The following is a 15,686-nucleotide window of genomic DNA, read 5'->3' as shown; positions in this document are numbered from 1 at the left end:
GGCACGTCTATATGTGCCCCTTTAGCAAGTACTAAATGACTGTGCTGTACTTGCTGGTACTGTGCGGTCCTGGCAGCGCACAGGTCATTTTCAGCCCTACTGCTCAGTAGTAACAAGCTTATTGCACAGTAGCTTGCTGCTACGGTGTAGTGGCAGTGGCATCACGGTTAGTGCCTGCCAATACTACATCACTTGAGTGACAGCGACGTAGCGTCTCACGTAGATGTGCCCGCTGTGTGGAATTCAGCTTACTAATCTCACTTTCTGGCAGAAAATAACAGAGGAAACCACTGGTAAAGTCACAGTAACAATGTTGTGTCTAATTTTAAATGTTTGTGGTTGGTATTTTTATTTTGAGATGATAGAGCATTTTGTTAACCTTCCAGATGTCAGTCCTCTGTCTTTTGCTTCCAAGCCTTGTGGGAGCTCCCTGAAAAGGGGAAGTGGATAGCTGATACTATATGAATGTCAGCTGATCTCCAAACCACTTTGAAATAAGCCTCCCTGGAATATGGTACAGTAAATCTAAATTACTGTAACTTAAAGCTGTGTGTTTATCAAGCTATGACTTCCATAACAAAAGGCCTTGGGATTTGAGGGGGGCGTTACTTTTTTTAAGTTGTCTTGGTCTTTTAATCCTAGCCAGTGTATTATTGCACAAGAATCCACCTTGCATTTTAAAAAACTTGGGTTTATATATCCAGTACAGAGAAGAGCAGAGGCAAAACAGGGCAGCTTTGTGTCCTGGGCAGCAATGGTGTATGGGCTGACAGACTGCTGGCATTTGTGCTGGTTGCTATTTTTGTGTCCCTCTCTCGCCCCCTAACCAGCCTGGACAGTCTGGGGCTGCTGCCCCAGTCACAGTCCCTTTCCCTTTAGTTGCACTACTGGTAAAGAGGGAAGAAATTGTGGCATGAGATTAGCCTATAATCATACACACATGGAGACAGAACTAAGTTTGCATTAGGTTGCTTCTTTAATGTATGATACAAGTTTTAGGATTGATTAATGGAGAGATTAACATATAAATTTGCAGTGAGGGAATGCAGCTGTTAACCTGGGGATGGATGTGGCTAGATAAAACCTAAACTGCTGTTAGTTACAAGAACAGCATTTTACTCTTTATTCTTTCAGGTGGTGGTTGTCCACAATATTGGGTAAAGTTAGAGTTGTCAAGGGGTATGCATTTTTTTAAGGTCATCTGTTTTTTGCTTGCTTTTTGACAAAGAATAGCATTTAAATCAATGAGTAAGTAAGGTAAGCGAGAATTTGTCTTTTACGGTGCAATTTCTTATCCATAAATGTGGATAAGGTTGTACATATTGTAAGTTTAACATCTATGAAGTGCCTCATAATAATATTAATAATACGTGTGTAGACTTTAATGCCAAAAGGATTAGTTTAACCTTCTGTTTAACCTTCTGTTTAACCTAGTTTAACCTTCTGTGTGTTACAGGCCATTGCCTTTCATCCAGTTACTCCCATATATAGCCCTATAACTTGTGTTTGGCTATAGAAATCTTCCAGAATTGTGTCCAGTCTTGATCTGAATACCTCTACAAATCCATTTTTCTCTTAGTAGTGTGTTTCAGAGTTAATCTCTCTTCTTAGGAAAAAGGAAGAGAGAAAGAAAGGGTTAATTTCTGATTTAAATTTGTTTGGCTTTATCTTCCGGCCATTGGCCCTTTCTCCTCTCTAAAATAGCCTTTTCATATCAGGCATTTTTTTCACTGGGAAGGTATTTACAGATTGTAATCCAGTCATTCCTCAATCTTCTTTATAATAAACAAAATAGATTGAGCCCATTGGGTTGCTCATTGTATAAGGCTTTCTATTAGCCCTTGGATTATTTTTGTGGCATTTTTTGAACTTTCTCTAGTTTAACAACATCATTTTAAAAATAAAGACATCAGAATATATATACTGTGTCTGACCCAATGCCCCCTAGAGAGATTAATGTCCACTACTCACCTGTTCATAGGTTCTGGGATAGCACTTTCTCTACATCACTGCAAAGGGAGCTCATGTTTAATTTCTGGTCCACTTTCATCTTTCAGTTTCCTTTACAGTCACTGTTCCCTAGGATATAGTCTCATTCTATTGGGTTTTTCTACTTCACCCATTATGATGATTATGGTATTTGTTTGTCTTCTAACTGGTGTATTCACAAATATGTTTCCTTTTTCTTTCCTTCGTGAAAGGTACAACACATGTAATACATTTCAAGTTATTATCAAATGTCACTTTCCAGTTATTTAAATTTGCAATTCCTACTTATTATAAATGTCAGGAGAAAATAAAAAACAAAAGAAAAACAGTGCTGTCTTTATTAACATAAATACTCTTTGCCTACGTGTTTTTTGGAAGATTTTCAGAAGAGTAAAAAATGCCTTCTTATATTCTGTTGAGTACATTAAATAGCTGGGTTAATCAAATGCTTGGTTGATCTCTCTGTCTGAAGGATTTACCATGTATAGTAAATAGTCTGATGGCATAAAATTTTCAAAGTCCATAGACCATGACCTTAGTCATTTGAATCAATATTTTTAATCTGAGTAAAAATGGAATACGGACTGATTTTATGCTTTTCCCCAAATCTGAGCATACAACAGATTCATTTAAAGATACTACAAATAAGGGTTTGGGGGGAGGGAAGAGATATCTCAGTTCAGTAAATAAAGCAAGTTGCCTGAAAAACAAAGTGAAGCTGTGTAAGACGGTAGGCTGGAAAATCAACGAGGCGCAGAAATAGTGAGTAAGATTAAAGGTAGCATTTAACAACAAAGCTATTCTTAAAGCAGGGTTAGAATAGTATTAAAAACAAACAAACAAACAAAAAAGTCAGCAAAACTTATATTGTAGACTGAGCTGTACTCACTTTTAACAGTAGATGATTGCTATTTACTATAGGAGTAGTAAACCTCAGAAAGTTTGCTTTTTTTAGCTCTCCTATTCTAAAAAGGCACTGTCTCAATAGAATTTAGTAAGAGTAGTTTTTTTTAAGGGAGAAATTTTGTGGTTGACTGGTTCTGTCTGCCTTTCTCTCAGGGTTTTTTATTCATATAACAGTGATATTTGAGAACCTACAATTCATCCCATGGCGGACTGTTCCTGTTCATATTTTAGTTTATGGCCTTGTCAGGTATCAAGAGGTTTAGTTAGAGCTGTACTGTCCACAGGACACCCTCCAGGACTTTTCCATGCAAAATATGGGCCAACTTTCGCTCTCAGTTAGGCCTTCTAACTCAGAGAGGTTGCATGAATGCAACTGAGAACAGAACTATACTCAAGAGCTCTGTCATATCCCCTTGTTAATAAAGTTAATTGTTCAAATGAATTAACTGCCCAAATCAATAAATGAATGAACCAAGGCTTATCTTTCCTCTTGTGAACTGAAATTGGTTATCTTTGGGGCCCTAAGCCTCTGTTGGCCTGGGGGGACTATAGGAGAAAGGTTAACCTGAAGGTTATAAACATATACTTTTATTGTTTCCACAGATGTTTTTAGAACAGTTTGGGTCACATTTAAGCACCAAACCTATGGTATTAGGTTTTCAAAAGTCATCTGTATATTGGGTACTGAACTCTTGAGGATGTGGCTGTAGGTATTTATAATGACTGCCATCTGCAGCATATGTGAGGTGCCTAGTTGAACAATTTTAGAAATTTGGCCTTAATGTCCATGCTGAGCATTTGAAAACTGGATTCTGAGCCCCCTAAAATCTGCCCTCATCTGAATTTATCCAGCTCTTACTGTTACTCTTCTTTACATGCATGATGCTGATGATAAAATTTAGAGAACAACAATATTCTTTCTCCAAATTATTTTTATTTTAGCTTATGGGGGAAAAAAGAAAAAAAGAATAAATGTACAGTCTCCAGGAGACTGAGACAAAGTGTCTTCTCTGTTACTTATTACAATTACCCTTGGTCTTGGATCATTCTCTGTATGAGATCACAGCTTCTTCAGCCTCCAAAGGTAATGGAAATAGATGTGAAAAAGTAAAGCTGTTCTCTAGGCAAAGCTCCCTTAGCCACCCTGCAGACACAACAAAAAGCCTCAGTGGCCAGAGTCAGCCTCTGGGGCTAGGGACAGGCATTCAAAAAGCCTGAGCCTGAATTGATTCAATCTTTGCAGGTTAGTCTAACCTGTGTAGGTTGAATCGGTTTGCAAGTGCTTAGACATTTCCTCTGGACTGAGGAAATGCAGGGACATGCCTGTAGTGGCTCAAGCTAGAAGCTGGGGAACGCTAGAACAGCCCTCCCTTCCCTTCCACAGTACTGAGCTGAGGGGTGGCCAGATCCCGGCAGGATGCTCTGATTAGGGAGGGGTGTAAACCCTCAATATGCCTGTGAGTGTAAACCCCCACCTTGCCTGCAAAGTCCAGGCTTCTCCTGGCTTGCTGCTCAAAGGGCAGGAGTGTTGTCAGACCCCAGGCCCTGGCTAGCACTCTGAGGCAAAGTGGGGGTGTGCAGTGCATTCATCTGTTGATGATACTGAGCTTTTCAATCTCCTTGCTTACATGCAATAAGGTTTATCTTAAACCAGTTTCAGCCATTTTGAAACTGGTTTATGTGTACTGAACGTCTGTTCTGTTACAGGTTTAAACCAGTTTCTGATCACTTAAACCAGTTTATGTGTAACGTCTGTCCCTAGCCTGAATGTACCACCTGAGGCAATTCTTAGGATGGGAGGCAGAGAAAGGGAGGAGAAGATCTGAAATGAGTAGCCTGTAGCCCAACCTGTATCCCAATTTGCTGTGGTTGCTGATTTAGTTTCAAAGCTTGAAAGTGACAGTAGTAGTGTAAACAGTGGTAGGTGACTAGGGCACTAGGTCCAGTCCCCAATTTTGAGAGTGTGCAAGAATGGTGGCTATTGTTGCTGTAGGCCTGTCTGGCACAGCTGCTGCCAGCTAGGGTTAACACACATCCGGCTTTTCCCAGGCATGTCTTCTTTTTTTGGCCCCCTGTGCTGTGTCTGGGTGGGTTTTTAAAATAAGAGCAAATGTCCAGTTTTTTTTGCTGCTCCCTCTACTCTCCTGGGCTGGGTGCTTGGAACTGGGAGCAGCGGTCAAGGTGACTGGCAGTCAGAGATCATGTACTCCTTGCATGGGCCAGTAAAGAGACAGTGTGAGTGTGCCCATGGCACAAAAACTGCTTGTTATGCCTTGGAGTGACAAGAAAGATCATAAGTCTTAGATATGGATAGAGTTGAAGGGCAGGGGTAGGTGAGAAAAGAAATTGGGACTTGAGAGGTATGAGAGGAGAGGTGAAAATAGACAAAGGATAAATGATGCTGAAATTACTAAGGAATGGGTGAACTAAAGTTTGAACCATGAATGCCATTTAAACTACAGGAAGGCAGGAGGTCTACATACACACAGAGGGAAAGATTCTGTATCAGGCTATGGAACTGTTGTGCCTTTGTTTCTTCCATGTTGCACATCGATACCTATAAGTATTTGTCCTGTGTGGAGAGTTCAGGAGCCATTTTATTCTCAGAGTTGCTGCAGCACAGTATGGAGGAGATGCATGCTATGCTGTTTTCTAGGGGATTTACGTTTATTTTTGCTTCTCTCCACCAGAAGTCTTTCAGAGGGAGTACAGTACAGCTGTAGCAGCACAGAGTCCAGTACAGTCTAACCAATCAAACAGTTGCTCAGCTTCCTCAGGTGGCTTTTCCAGCCCATGTTAAGTGACCAGTACCATAGCTACAATGCTATCAGTACCCAGGTCAACAAGTGTAAAACTAGGTCAAGAATGTCTATGAGGGCAGCAGCTACAGCAGGGACTACATGTGGATGTACCCCCAGATAATCAAGAATGTGATAGCAAAGAAAATTCTATTACTTGAATACACAAATGCAAGAAGTTTTCCAAATCCACATTCTGATGTTTGCACTTGCGTATGGCAAAAGCATGGGGAGGCTTGAATTACAGCACCAGATTTGAGCCCCTGAAACACTGAGGCAGTTCAGATCTGCATCTCAACTTTGACTTTTGGTGACCTTGGTAAAGTCTTTAATCTTCTCCTAGAACCAAGCTGAGGGTCCAAATGCAGAGTTTGACCATCTTTGCTAAGTTTCCCCTGTTTGTACACTGGGCTTTCTCTGTTTCACAGGGTCAGAATCCAGAATTTGTCCTGCAAAACCCAATATTTTCCCAACCAAAGTGGAAGTGTATCGCTCCAAATTATTCTTGCAGTAATGTAATGAGTATTACATCTTTATTTTATACTGTAAAGAAGTGATTCATTGGAAAGCATCAAGTCTGATTTTAATAGGATTTAATGCTAGTGCAGTTTTACAGTTGGTTTTATTTTATTGTATCTTATTCTCCTCTTCTCTCCTGGGCTTTTGCTATCCACTTTTATTAGCCTCAACACTTCATGGCTGTTGCAACTCAGTTGCAAGAAACAGAAATGACTGCATTAGATTTAACAGGGCACAATGTTTCTCTTCCTAACCTTATTTAGATCGGAGTTACTGTTTCCTTTGAATTACATATGTAAAACATTCATGGTTCTGTTAAAATGGGTACACTGGTAAATACATGTCAGACTATGATATTGATAAATCAGGAGCATGAAATCAGTGCTTCTGGAAATCCTGCCCTGAAATAATTTTGGGAAAATTTTCAGGGAAGGGAGGGGGGATTCTTACCTGGTTTGGGGACCTAGAGGCTCCCATGGTGGGTTCAAGTCCAAAAGTGGGGTGCAGCTGTACCACTGTGCCCATTCTGGATCTGCCCCTGGTGGTGCCAAGCTTCCTTAGCTCACGTTGAGGATAGCATCCCTTTGTCAGTGTGTTGGGGCTTGGTTTTGGGTACCGTCTCTGAGTAATCTAAAACCTGTTCCTCAAGGACAGAATTGCTTGTCACATGCATGCTTCACTTTTTTGCCCTTTTTATACAAGACAACACTGGGGACAGAGCAGTAGCATAATTCAGGGCAGGGAGCAGAGCACCAGCCCTGACCACCAACTTCATAGGAGAGCCAGAAATATGCCCACACCCCTTGCAGTGTCTGCATCCTGGTAGCAGAAGCAGCCTCATTGCGTTGCTCTTGCAGCAGAAGCCAAGTGCATGGACACTGTGCTGCTGCTTTAGTAGGCACAGCTAGATGGAGAGACCATGCTGTGGCTGTTTTTGAGTCCCTGGTGTAGGTAAAACTTCCATGCCCTCCTCTCCCTTGAGAACTCTCAGAATCCCTACCTCTAGTGCTTAGAGGCACTTCTCACCCTCCCTGTGCCCCCACTCTCTTGCATAGGGTTTGCATCTGGGACAGTTATGGGCAATTACTGGAAATGGCAATGGCCATGAAATGAAAAGTTGGTCATGGTGTAGAAGAATAATGGCTAACTCATGTTGAGGTGAAACTACTCACATTCAGTGACCTGAGAGTTCTGCCTTTAACCACTGAAAAGTTGCATTATAATAAGAAAATGAGAGTGCACCAGAAAGATGCCCTGGCTTTTCCTTTTAAATGTTCTTGTGCAATCTTTCATTTTCTTAATGTAATGCAACTTAATCAAATGTGTAACTCCAAGATTGGTTTTGTAAGTCATTTGAAAGACTCCTCATACTCAGAGGCCCTTTCCATTCCCAGCCCTCCATGGTAATTCATTGTATGTAACTAGGAAGGACCAATGTCTGAGTCAACTCTGTTAGGTCTAAAGCCTGTTGTTTTGAGAAGTTTAGGTGGTATTTAGATCATTAAGCCATCCCATGATAATGATACAGTTTCTAAATAAAATAAACAGTCAAGCCAACAGACAAAACCCTGCATTTTCTAAGAAGAAACATATTATTAATACTTTTCAGAACTGCTGGAGAAACCTCTTAGTAGAAGACGGGACAGTGAAGCTGTGCAGAAAGCCAAGATCCTTTATGCATCATGTATGAATGAAAGTAAGTAACTTGATTCTGTTTTGGGGAAAAGGCATGTTATATATTAGCTGTGTCTGTATAAAGCACTTATAGAAGGAAGCAGTAAGGAAGGAAGTCCAGGTCCTGGAGTTGTATCCATTTGGGCAGATTTTTGTGTTCTTTGAACTCAGTGTAGCTCTACACAGGTGAAAAGGTTCATCCACTTGGACCCAACTTTAGGTTCATGGCCTTATTTTGGTAACTAAATGAGTCACAGTGACTTGAAATACACAAAGACACAAGATACCTTGTTCATAATCATATTTCCAAAGAGAATTGCACTTTGAGGAACTCTCAAAGCAGTGTGGGAGTATTGACTGACAAATTAAAAGGAGCAGGTTGCTTTATCACATTCTCTGATGGAATTGTTCAGGTTCAGGTGGCAATTAAGGGCCAGTGGCTCAGCACTCCCATAGCTTGTTCCCTCTGAACCCTTGTCTCAAAGGGCATGTCTATACAGTCTCCATAATTGGCCTGTGACCACTGCTGAGAAGCCCACCCCTCCCACTTGCTCCCAGTCCACAAATGCCAAAGCCCAGAAATTAGGCTGAGAAGTATGTCAAAGACAGAGAACCTGAGAACATGGCTCTGGGAAGTGTGAAGACTCTGCTAAACTGGTTACTCGGATACTTGCTGGGCTTTGCTGAGTGGTAGTGAATGGGCTGAGCTGTGCTTCTCAGTGATGTTCTTAGACTTGTCATAGACACAGTATGGATATTCCCTCAGCAGCAAAGCTAATTTTCAGATTTCTTTTCAGATCTCTATAATAAATATTTGTCATGCCTGCTCCTTGGTGTTAACCACATTCTTTCCACTGTAATTATCCTGAAATGAACACAGCTGACCTGAGGATTTTGGAGGGCTAGTCAAATGGTTCTATTTGAATATAGCCCATATTCTGCCAATTTGTTAATTCAGTCAATTTACATCAAAATTGTAAGTGATAGAGGGGACAGAATCAGGATTTCTTGGCTTTTTGGTACACATGTGGAGCTTGCTAGTTCCATTTGACTTCAACACTAAGCTTTCATCAGTTTCTGTTTTCATACATGAGCTAGGGACGTGTTTGTGTTTTCTGATGAAAGCTGAAATTCTCCTTTGCTTTCTTATTCCCTCTAATTTAGTGGGAACCCAAACACAAAGGATAAAAGCAAGATCTGCAAATAGACCCTGGCAGTGGAACCTTCTTAAAGTGTCTCCAGGATTTGGATGTTTGGCTGGGATGATCTAGCTGGGGATGATCCTGCTTGGAGCAGGGGGTTGGACTAGGTGACCTCCTGAGGTCCCTTCCAGCCCTCATTTTCTATGGTTCTATGGCGATATCCCTGCATTATCCTCCTCTCTCCTCTCATCCTTGCAGCTGTGGATCTTCACCTGGCCCAAGGCTATAGTCCCTAATAATCTGTGTCTCTGCTTTATACTCCCACAATCTCTTCACTGGCTATGGCTGATCCTAGTCTTCCATTATGTATGTCTCTGGAACTTCTAAACTATTGCATACCAGCCTAGTGCCCTCATGGAACTAGTAAGATGACATCCTTTTTTTCTTGCTTATCTCAGTAAAATGTATAGTTATCAGTTTTCCCTTAAAATTTCTGGGAAGGGTCAGTTTCTTGGAGTAAAAAATATGGGATAGTTTCCTGTCTTTTTGTCAGCATTCCTGTAGGAGTTATTTTCTTTCTTGTGGAGTATTTGTTTTGACATGCTGTGAAGCTGATTGCCTACATAGATTCATAGATTGTAAGGGGCTGGAAGGGACCTTGCAAGTTCATCAGGTCCCCCGGAACTAGGCAGGAAAGACAACTGGGTTCAGGTAACCCCAGGAAAGTGACTGTCCAGTCTCCTCTTGAAGATTTCCAGGGTAGGTGATCGCACCACCTCTGGAGGGAGCTTATTCCACAGTCTGTGGAGAAGAAGTTTTTCCTAGTGTTAAGCCTGAAATGGTCTTCCAGGAGTTTGTGGCCATTACTCTTGGTTTTCCCCAAGGGTGCCCTGGTGAACAGTTGTTCATCGAGCCCTTGATGTATTCCCCTGATATAGCAGTAAGCTGCTACCAAGTCCCCTCTCAGCCTTCTCTTTCAGGTTGAAGAGACCCAAGTCCCTCAGCCTTTCCTCGTACGGCTTGCCTTGCAAGTCTCTGATCATACGGGTGGCTCTTCTTTGGACTCTCAAGCTTCTCCACATCTGTGTTGAAATGCAGTGCCCAGAACTGGACGCAGTACTCCAGATGCGATCTCACCAATGCTGAGTAAAGTGGAAGAATCACCTCCTTGGTTTTTCTTGAGGTGCATCCGTTGATGCATGCCAGAGTATTGTTTGCTCCGCTGGCTGCAGAATTACACTGACAGCTTGTGTTCATACTATGGTCTTTTATTACCCCCAGGTCCCTTTCAGTCATGGTGCCTAGTTAGTTTGGTGCTACTGAGCCTGTAAGTATGTTGGGGATTGTTCGTCCCCAGATGGAGCACTTTACATTTCTCAATGTTGAACTTCATCTGGTTCCAATTTGCCCGGCCTCCTAGCCTGTCTAGGTCTGCCTTTATCTGAAGCCTATTTTCAAGCGTGACCATGCTCCCCCATAACTTGGTGTCATCCGTGAACTTGGCCAGTGAGCTCTTCACTCCCACATCCAAATCATACATACCCCTTCTGTTAGAAATTCTGTTGCATTCTGTCACTGGTTACACCCAGGCAATTCTTCTTGTGAAACAATCAAATTTCTGTGCCAGACACTTAGCAAGCACCACCCAAGTTTTATAACTTCATTTTCACTAAGTCCCCTTGAATTATTTATGACTGAGAGGTCTTGTTCTCAGTTTTCTTAAGCACATAACTCTGAAAACCCTATTTTAGTGTTTTCAGTATCCATTACTATATCACCAGGGCTGATCCTCACTTTATATTTTTAATCGGGTCCATCTCATCACAACTTCAGAATCCGTTTTTTCCCTTTGGTTCTGGTGGATACCCTGAAGAAACAGAATGAGATTATCATTTTAAGTTCTAAGGACAGGCACAGTGCAGCTTGGATACAAAGTCAGTACATGTTTGGATACACTTTCATTTGTTGATTTGAATATACTGCTAGGAGTTGTCTTATGCTTTATGTTCATAGACAGCCTTTTAGCACAGGCCACCCAAGGTGTAATTGTTTAGCTATTGTGTTTAGTCTTGTCTAGAAAATGATCAAAGACTATAAAGCTTGCATCTTATTGGTATAATATGACTTGTGGTTACTGTGAGTTTCAAATTATCTGAAACTTAACTGTTGTCACACCTTGACATTTTAGATAAAATTGAAAGAGCTGATGCAAAACCACTGTTAAATATATTGAAGCATTCGCCTTTCCGCTGGCCTGTGCTGGAATCTAACATTGGACCAGAAGGGCTGTGGTCAGAAAGGAAGTTCAGCCTGCTCCAGACCCTTGCGACATTTCGGGGTCAGTACAGTAACTCTGTCTTCATCCGCCTATATGTGGCCCCTGATGACAAAAACTCCAGTCAGTACATCTTGAAGGTACAGTACAACATGCCTAAGTGCTACTTGTCAGGGCAACATGATCCATTTTTAAAGACAGAATTCAGTAATGGCAATTTAAGAGTAGCTATACTGATTAGTACCCAATGACTTGTAAAGGTCTGTGTTCATCAGCTTATAGGAATTTAGAAGCTGTTAGGTTCCAAATACTTTGCTACCACAGGTGAAAACTGTTTGTGGATAGAAAAAGCAGAATTGTGGGTAATATGTGATCCTGATGAACCAGTATACAAGATCTATGTGAGCATGCATCTGAGGTCAAAATATAGTCCTGGGTGGTTTTAATATTCTTTATGTGAAGCACCAGTTGTGTGATACAGGGCACATTTTTTCTGTGCATCTTTTGTAGGTATTTTAAACTCTAGATATTACACTTGTGATAGTAATGTATTATCCCATATTTTTATAGCATCTTTCATCTTAAATGATCCCCAAACACTTTGAGATTTCAAATATAGGATTCACTTACCCCCTTTCACTGAAATGCATTCACTTCTGAAGTGAAACATAGCAGCTGGTTAACAATGCATGACAATATTACACAGCATTTTAGGATGGCAAGTGAAGAAAAATGTTAGTTATACCCCATAAAATCTTCAGGGAAAACGTGGGTTGGCAGATGGAAATGATTATCATGGAAAATCACCAAGATGGGCCCACCTGGACTGATATGTTCCAAAACACTTTTCATTGCTTGTTAAAGGAGAAGGACCCTAAATAACCTAGCCCTTCAGCAACCAGCAATGAAATTGTATATTAGAGTTAAGTTAGAGCAGTAATGTTCAACCAGGGTGCCACAATGTGCAAACAAGAGTCACAAGATAAACCCAGAGGATGCATCTACATGTGCCATTAAGGCAACATGATAAAATGTTGGTTTAGTTGGCACTGGGATTTATCATAGTTTCTTAATGGTATGTGTAGATGTTCAAACTGCTGTAGTCCAGGGCACACATGCAGACACTGCAGCAGTTTGAGCTGGGGCGGAGCAGCCCTGGGCTGGCAGAAGACCTAGAGGGATCAGCCCCAGGCTCTGGGAGGTGGTGTTGGGCAGCAGAACATAAGACGTCGAGTGGGTAAGGTAACTAGTAGGGTGAAAGTGCTAGACTTTAGGAAAGCTGATCTCAATGCACTCAGGCAATTAGTCAAGGACGCACTGCAGAGTAGGACTTTTGAAGGGATGGGAGCCCAAGAAGGGTGGCTGTGCCTTAAGGAAACGATCCTTCGGGCACAAAGCAAGACGATCCCCGAGCGAGGCAAAAGAGGGAAAGGGGCCAGGAGGCTTCCCTGGCTGACCAGAGAAATCCAGGGCAGCCTAAGGGCCAAAAGGGGAGCACATAAAAAGTGGAAACAAGGTGAGATCACTAAAGATGAATATACCTCCTCTGCTCGTGCTTGTAGGGAGGCAGTTAGACGGGCCAAAGCTACCATGGAGCTGAGGATGGCAACCCAAGTAAAAGACAACAAGAAATTGTTTTTTAGATATATTGGGAGTAAAAGGAAGGCCCAGGGAGGAATAGGACCCCTGCTAAATGGGCAGAAGCAATTGGTGACAGACAGGGGGGAAAAGGCTGAACTCCTCAAGGAGTTCTTTGCCTCAGTGTTCCTAAGCGAGGGGCACGACAAGTCTGTCACTGGGGTTGTAGAGAGGCAGCAGCAAGGCGCCAGACTTCCATGCGTAGACCCTGAGATGGTGCAGAGTCACTTGGAAGAACTGGATGCCTTTAAGTCGGCAGGCCCGGATGAGCTCCATCCGAGGGTGCCGAAGGCACTGGCCGACATCATTGCAGAGCCACTGGCGGGAATATTCGAATGCTCGTGGCGCACAGGCCAAGTCCCGGAGGACTGGAAAAGGGCTAACATGGTCCCCATTTTCAAAAAGGGGAGGAAGGAGGACCCGGGCAACTATAGGCCAGTCATCTCACCTCCATCCTTGGTAAAGTCTTTGAAAAAATTATCAAGGCTCACATTTGTGAGAGCCCAGCAGGGCAAATTATGCTGAGGGGAAACCAGCACGGGTTTGTGGCGGGCAGATTGTGCCTGACCAATCTAGTCTCTTTCTATGACCAGGTTACGAAACGCCTGGACACAGGGGGAGGGGTGGATGTCGTATACTTAGACTTCAGGAAGGCCTTCGATACAGTATCCCACCCCATACTGGTGAACAAGTTAAGAGGCTGTGATGTGGATGACTACACAGTCTGGTGAGTGGCGAATTGGCTAGAGGGTCGCACCCAGAGAGTTGTGGTGGATGGGTTGGTCTCGACCTGGAAGGGTGTGGGCAGTGGGGTCCCGCAGGGCTCAGTCCTTGGACCGATACTCTTTAATGTCTTCATCAGTGACTTGGATGAGGGAGTGAAATGTACTCTGTCCAAGTTTGCAGATGACACAAAGCTATGGGGAGAAGTGGACACGCCAGAGGGCAAGGAACAGCTGCAGGCAGACCTGGACAGGTTGGAGAAGTGGGCAGAAAACAAGAGAATGCAGTTCAACAAGGAGAAATGCAAAGTGCTGCACCTAGGGAGGAAAAATGTCCAGCACACCTACAGCCTAGGGAATGACCTGCTGGGTGGCACAGAGGTGGAAAGGGATCTTGGAGTCCTAGTGGACTCCAAGATGAACATGAGCCGGCAGTGTGACGAAGCCATCAGAAAAGCCAATGGCACTTTATCGTGTATCAGCAGATGCATGACGAATAGATCCAAGGAGGTGATACTTCCCCTCTATCGGGCACTGGTCAGACCGCAGCTGGAGTACTGCGTGCAATTCTGGGCGCCGCACTTCAAGAAGGATGCGGATAACCTGGAGAGGGTCCAGAGAAGGGCAACTCGTATGGTCAATGGCCTGCAGACCAAGCCCTACGAGGAGAGACTAGAGAAACTGGACCTTTTCAGCCTCCACAAGAGAAGGTTGAGAGGCGACCTTGTGACTGCCTTTAAGTTCATCACGGGGGTACAGAAGGGAATTGGTGAAGTTATATTCACCAAGGCGCCCCCGGGGGTTACAAGAAACAATGGCCACAAGCTAGCAGACAGCAGATTTAGATTGGACATTAGGAAGAACTTCTTCACAGTTTGAGTGGCCAAGGTTTGGAACGGGCTCCCAAGGGAGGTGATGCTCTCCCCTACCCTGGGGGTCTTCAAGAGGAGGTTAGATGAGTATCTAGCTGGGGTCATCTAGACCCAGCACTCTTTCCTGCTTATGCAGGGGGTGGGACTCGATGATCTATTGAGGTTCCTTCTGACCCTAACATCTATGAATCTATAAGAAGGGATGGCTGGGGTATGAAAGTGCCCCAGTGTGCAGAGTCCTGTGACTAAGCAGCAGCCAGGGCTGACCAGGCAGAATGTATGCCTGGGTCAGCATTACATGTGCATTTAGGCACAATTATTTTAGCCACTGTAAGATAGTATTGTCCTCAGTACTATCTTATGGTGGCAAAAATTATTTTGCTGCAGTCGAATAGCATTGCACATGTAGACTGTGATGTTTTACACTGCAGCGAATTAGTCTACTGTGCAGTTAAGCTCATGTGTAGATGCACCCAGAGATTTCAAATGGGAATTCATAGTATTCAAAACATGCTGACCTGTTGTAGTCTTCTGAATTCTTTGCAACAGAAAAATTGCTGTATACATTTTCTCTAGTCAAAAAAGAGTGAGAACTAAGAGCTAGCATTTTCTGAGGGCTGCCTCAATTCTAATGAGAGGTGCCTCAAAACTAAAAAGGCTAAAAACCACTGAGACATAAAAGATGATGCGGAAAATTATTATATTAGGTACCACAGTGAAATAAAATTGATGGTCCTTATATTGCAAATGATATTCTGGCATTTTGAGTATATAATGTTGTTTGAGACTGAAGTGTCTCTTGTTTTGGTGCTAGATGGGTTATTTATCACAATTAAAAAAAGTCATTTCAGGCAGGAATATCCGACTGAGATGAATTTCAGTTAATTATTTCTAGCAGTCCCTTAATGAGTTTGTTTCTACTTTTAAAGTCAAGTCAACAGTAAATCAAGATAACAAGTCACTTTCTTGTTTTACTAGCAGGTTTCTGTACGAAGGTATTGATTCCATCAAAATGATATTCAAATATTGGCAGATAGGCACCTGGCCTTTTCCAGCTTCTGTTAAAGCGAGCCCCAGCTCATGAAAGCTTACGTTACACATATTTCTATTTCAGTCTAAGGTGCAAATCTACCCTGCCTTCTTCAGAAGCA

The 15,686-nt window shown here is 42.7% G+C and overlaps 1 protein-coding gene across 2 annotated transcripts in view; it reads left to right on the top strand.

Moving 5' to 3' along the window:
* Nucleotides 1-15,686, top strand: part of PHEX (phosphate regulating endopeptidase X-linked) — a 176,973-nt gene that overhangs the window by 33,361 nt on the left and 127,926 nt on the right. For both annotated transcript variants that reach the window (XM_006260602.4, XM_059720851.1), the window contains 2 exons: nucleotides 7,822-7,908; nucleotides 11,217-11,443. In XM_006260602.4, the coding sequence (XP_006260664.1) occupies nucleotides 7,822-7,908; nucleotides 11,217-11,443 (314 nt within the window). The remainder of the gene's footprint in view (nucleotides 1-7,821; nucleotides 7,909-11,216; nucleotides 11,444-15,686) is intronic.

This window comes from Alligator mississippiensis, chromosome 1, assembly GCF_030867095.1.
Source record: "Alligator mississippiensis isolate rAllMis1 chromosome 1, rAllMis1, whole genome shotgun sequence".
In the NCBI taxonomy this organism is placed as follows: domain Eukaryota; kingdom Metazoa; phylum Chordata; order Crocodylia; family Alligatoridae; genus Alligator; species Alligator mississippiensis.
The sequence above is the reverse complement of the archived record's forward strand: the minus strand, read 5'-3'. Positions and strand labels throughout refer to the sequence as shown.